Raw genomic sequence first — 5,332 nt, 5'->3', positions numbered from 1 at the left:
GGGTGCTTGGAGGCTGAAGGAACGCGGAGAAACATCAGATTCATGTTCGTGAGCGGCGGAGACGGATCAACGTCAAGTGTTCACTGGAGATTTTGAAGATCCACCAATCACCTATGGAGTTTTGGGGAGCTTTTCTATTTTCTTTTGTTCTTGATTTTGCCATGTCCGGCTAGTTCTTTAAGTAGTTAGGGCTAGATGGATTTTAGTCGATTTATTATGCTTTGAATAATTCGAACGTTAATTTTCATTTTTATCATGAATGAAGTTATCTGTTTTTAATGCTTTATATAGGCTTGAATCTTATATAATGATCATCGGTAAATGCATGACAATAGGGATGTTGGTGTGTGATCCATATCTGATAACTTCATCGTAAACGCTATGATTCTAGGGATAGACATAGAATTTGCGTAACCTTAAGATTCTTGAACTTAATGCTTGCATTCTTGGGGAATAACCGGGGAACTAGGGTTCTTTCAAGTTTGTAAAGGTTTTAGGGTAACAAGGGATTGAACTCTAATAACTCGCGAAAGAATTGGTTAGATTGATATTAAGGACGGTTAACGTAAAGAAGGACTTCGAATCATAATAAGGAGATTAAAGGAAATCGAACCCCTAGCTACGTTTTTATTTTATTAGTTAAATCACATCTTTAATTTCTTGTCTTTAATTCTTGCAAGTAATTAGCTTAATATTTAATATTTTAATTTTACAATTCAAATCCTGTTTCCAAATACACTTTCGATTGTCCAACTAAGTTTGCGATAGTGAATTAGTGCTTGAACCGTAATCCTCGTGGGAACGATATCTTACTTAATCATATATTACTTGTACAATCGGTGCACTTGCCGTGAGTAGCAACAAGTTTTTGGCGCCGTTGTCGGGGATTACTATTTCAACATTAATAGTAGCTATTAATTCTTTAGATTGGACCTTATTTTCTGTTATTTAAATTTCTGTTATTTAAATTCAGTTTATTTTCTTATTTTATATTATCTATTTTTCTGGTTTATGCGAGGTACCGTTGACACCGATTCCTTGCAATTCGACCCGGAGATAGAGAAAACAGCAAAAAGAAACAGAAAACTTGCTAAAGAAAGAAGACAACAAGAGAAAGAAGCTTCAAGCTCAACAGAACCAAGAGAAGAAGCAATGGGAGACAACAATGCACCTCCACCACCTCCGAGAACGTTGGGAGATTACATGACCCCTGCTCGAGTTCCACAGACGGCGAGTATTGTTAGACCAAACGTGGATGCTAACAACTTTGAACTCAAGCCGGCACTTTTACAATTAATTCAGAAAGACCAATTTGCCGGAGGAAGCACGGAAGACCCTTACATCCATCTGGAAAACTTCTTGCTATATTGTGATACCTTGAAGATGAATGGGGTGTCTCGGGATGCTATTTTGCTCAGATTGTTCCCCTGTTCACTTAAAGACGAAGCAAGGGGATGGTTGCAATCGTTACCTCAAGGAAGCATCACCCACTGGGACGACTTGGCAAACAAATTTTTGGACAAATTTTTCTCATCTTCGAAAATGGCAAAGCTCAAGGCGGATATCACTTCTTTTGAACAAAAAGGAAGTGAATCTCTATATGAAGCATGGGAAGGATTCAAGGGACTACTTAGGAAGTGTCCCCAACATGGCATTGAAGCTTGGGAGCAAGCGAGAACCTTCTTTCAAGGGATGACGCCGAACACAAGAACATTGGTGAATGCTGCATCAGGAGGGTCCTTAAAAACAAAAACTCCAGAGGAAGCCTTGGAATTACTAGAGTCTCTAGCCTCTCAGGAGTATGATAATGCTCCAGTACCACAGAGAAGAGCGGGGATTATGAAGCTTGATGGCTATGGTGCCATCTTAGCTCAGAATGAACAGATTTTACAAATTAACAAGAAACAACAAGAACAACTAGATGCTCTCATAAAGCAATTTGCCAGTTCTCAAGTCTCTTCTGTTAATAATATTCAAATAACTTGTGGTTTTTGTGCAGGTGTTCACGCTACTGAAGACTGCAAGGCACCCGAAACTGCAGATGTTAATGGAATTTGGCATGATCAGAAAGTTCCATATAACCCAGGGAGGAACCAATACAACAATAACCAGAATCAAGGGTGGAGAAATAAAAATCAACATCCAGGATTCAGTTATAGCTCGAATCATCAGCTAAATCCTCCTATGCCAGCACCACAGCAACCTCCACAACAATCAGAGTGGGAGAAGGCCTTTGCACAACTATCCAAAACCACATCAGACTATGTTCAAAGTACCAATGCATTCAAGGAAGACACTTCAGCCTTTATGCAAGAAACCAGGGCCTCATTCAGGAATCAAGAAGCCTCAATCCGGAATCTAGAAACTCATATTGGTCAATTGTCAAGGCAGTTCAACGAAAGAACCCAAGGCACCTTCCCAAGTAATACAGACGTTAATCCAAACGCACACTGCAAGGCCATTACCACTAGAAGTGGCATTGTAATTGAACCTGTGATTAAGCCTTCAGTAGAGAAAAAGAAAGCTGAGGGATCTGCCATTGAAGAAGAAAAAGAGAAGGAAGTTGACAAAGAGCCTGCTGCAGAGAAAGCTGTTCCTGAAAAGAAAGAGTTCAAATGGGAGAAAAAGAAAGCTCAAGAAAGACAAGAAAAGCCATTGGAGCTCTCACCTTATGCAAAAATTCCATATCCGCAGAGGTTCAGAGAGGAAATCAAAAAGCAGCAGTATTCGAAGTTCCTTGACATCTTCAAAAAGCTACAAATCAATATTCCATTTGCTGAAGCCTTGGAGAACATGCTGAATTACGCAAAGTTCTTGCCTCCAAAGCTTAAAGATCCAGGAAGATTCAGCATTCCATGCAACATAGGCAATATGGGAATGAAAAATGTTCTATGTGATCTCGGTGCCAGCATCAACGTGATGCCACTATTTATGAATGAATAAACTGGGGATTACTGAAGTAAGGCCAACCAAGACAATAGTTCAACTGGCTGACCGCTCTACAAAGCAAGCTTATGGCATTATTGAGGACATACTGGTAAAGGTTGACAAATTCATCATTCCTGTTGATTTTGTCATCCTTGATATAGAGGAAAATTCTACTATTCCTATGATCTTCGGAAGACCTTTCTTGGCAACCTCAGGAGCGCTGATTGATGTATCGAAATGCGAGTTGATCTTACGGGTAGACGGGGAGCAAGCAATTTTAAGTTCTTTGATAAAGAAGTCCCTTCACCTATAATTCAACCGCAAGATCAAGTCTACTATATTAGTGAAAAGAAAGGAGAAGAAGAGCACAAAGATAATTCTTCTCAAGAAAGTAAGCCAAAGGTTAAAATGGAGAAGCTCAGGAGCAAGGGACCCAGATGTGTTGTCGTCATTTCTCTTTTTTTTTTTTTTATCTGATTTTTTTTAATAATATTATTGTTTATGGTCTCACTACTTTCTCTCAGTTATATTTTACATCTTCAAATTCGAGTGGGGAAGTTGTTGCTACAGATGGGTCCTCAAAGAGTGATGCGCATATGGCTCCACATGTTCTTGCCATGTCTGCCACTCCCATCCCAAGGACACTCGCACTTGCTTTATATGGTGATATGTCACTAACACAGGTACTTAGTTTTTTCTGTCCATGACTCTGTTGCCAAACATCTTCCCTTCCCCTCCCTCTACGTCTGTCTCCTTTGCCTTGACAATGTTTGAATTTATTCGATGTCTATAGCCAACATTCATCCTGTATTTCGTCTCAATCTTGTCCAAATTCTTCATGGTCTGAAACAGAGTTTCTGTGGTATGTCATGCAGAGTGGGGGCTGACAGACGCTGATTTGGTCTTTTACATCCTTGTGTTATGATATTAGACTGTCTTATCATGTTCTTTGAAAACTTTTTGAAGGAAATATTATGTTGATTGTTTCACTTTGGCTTGTTTTTACCAACTTTCACAATTTAATATTTAAATTTATTTTCTGTTGCAAACGCTTACTTCTTTGCATTCTCCCATCACAGATAACCGACTTACCTCCGGGAAGAATTCCTGTTCAAACATATACCATTGAAGGAAATGACAAAGGATTTGAGGACGTCTACAAGGTGAGAGTCCTTTTAAAAGTGTACTTCATTTTACCTTTATCATTTTTTCCATTTATTTTAGTAATTGACCATAATTTCATAATTTAGGTAAAGAAAATATTGTATTTTCCTTATTCGCTTGATTCTGAATCTGAATATTGGTATCAGATCTGAAAACTCTAAAAGAAAATATTAATATGATCTATCTTTCATACAAGAGGTGAGCTCTCAATAAATAAAAAGAAAGCCTAAGCTAACATATAAAGAATCTACCGTAATCTTGTGAATCTACAGTAAGGTTGTTTAACAACATAATTATTAGTTTTAATATTTATAATACTCACCTAAGTTATCATTCCTAACTTGCCAATGAAGGGATATATCGAGTAGTAATCAGCCTGTGATCTGATTTCTCCTTGATGAAGTGATAGTCGATCTTAATATATGTAAAGAACCAATTCAACCCAAAAGCTTAAGCTGTTGGGTGAGGCTACATTAATGGTTTTATATATTTCAACACACCCTCAATTCAGAGCCCACTGTGCTTGAAGGGTGGACAATGCACAGGCCCACCTACCTGTGCCGAACAAAGAAATTCCACTTGAAAGAAAGTGGGAGGCGGCGGCGAGGATCGAACCCGAGACACGAGGCTCTGATACCATGTAAAGAACCAATTCAACCCAAAAGCTTAAGCTGATAGGTGTAGTTACATTAATGATTTTATATATCTCAAACACGCTCCTACACGAGAGCCCACTGGGCTTGAAGGGTGGACAATGACAGGCCCATCTACCTGTGTAAGAATTTCCACAAGAGAAAGTGGAGGGCGGTAAGGATCGAACCCGAGGCTCTGATACCATGTAAAAAACCAATTCAACCTAAAAGCTAAGTTGTTGGGTGAGGCTATCTTAATGGTTTTATATATCTCAACAATATATATTGTTCTGTCGTGCTAAATTTCATTATGAGCTATACAAATGACATTTATTGTCGTAGAACAACTTCATTGGTTCTTCATATTTGACTACGAAGGTTGTCTAGAATAATTTTTAGCCATAATAGTTCACAATCACCTTGAGTGTTATTTTGATTCTTACTCCTCCATGCTACAAAATTCCCACATAGAAAAAGCACAATAGTCATTTCCGATCAGTAATGGAGTACCATAATCAGCATAAGTATATACTTCTAAGGACGAGTTTCCACATTTTTGGAATAGCAATCCTCTCCCTGGTGTAGCTTTAAGATCTGGAGAAATCTGT

The 5,332-nt window shown here is 38.5% G+C and overlaps 1 protein-coding gene and 1 non-coding gene across 2 annotated transcripts; one reads left to right on the top strand and one right to left on the bottom strand.

The window, feature by feature from the left end:
- Positions 1–1,548: 1,548 nt before the first annotated feature.
- LOC133289738 (small nucleolar RNA R71) lies at positions 1,549–1,655 on the bottom strand. The gene has a single exon (XR_009748524.1). It is a non-coding gene; the product is annotated as a small nucleolar RNA R71 (small nucleolar RNA).
- Positions 1,656–1,692: 37 nt separating this feature from the next.
- Positions 1,693–2,943, top strand: LOC133289735 (uncharacterized). The gene has a single exon (XM_061487734.1). It carries the CDS (start codon positions 1,693–1,695, stop codon positions 2,941–2,943), a length of 1,251 nt encoding a protein of 416 aa, XP_061343718.1.
- The last annotated feature ends 2,389 nt before the right edge of the window (positions 2,944–5,332 follow it).

Source organism: Gastrolobium bilobum, unplaced genomic scaffold (genome assembly GCF_033153095.1).
Source record: "Gastrolobium bilobum isolate Gb01-03AN ecotype WA unplaced genomic scaffold, APGP_CSIRO_Gbil_v1 utg5127, whole genome shotgun sequence".
Classification (NCBI taxonomy): Eukaryota; Viridiplantae; Streptophyta; class Magnoliopsida; order Fabales; family Fabaceae; genus Gastrolobium; species Gastrolobium bilobum.
This window is presented reverse-complemented; position numbering and strand designations above follow the sequence as displayed.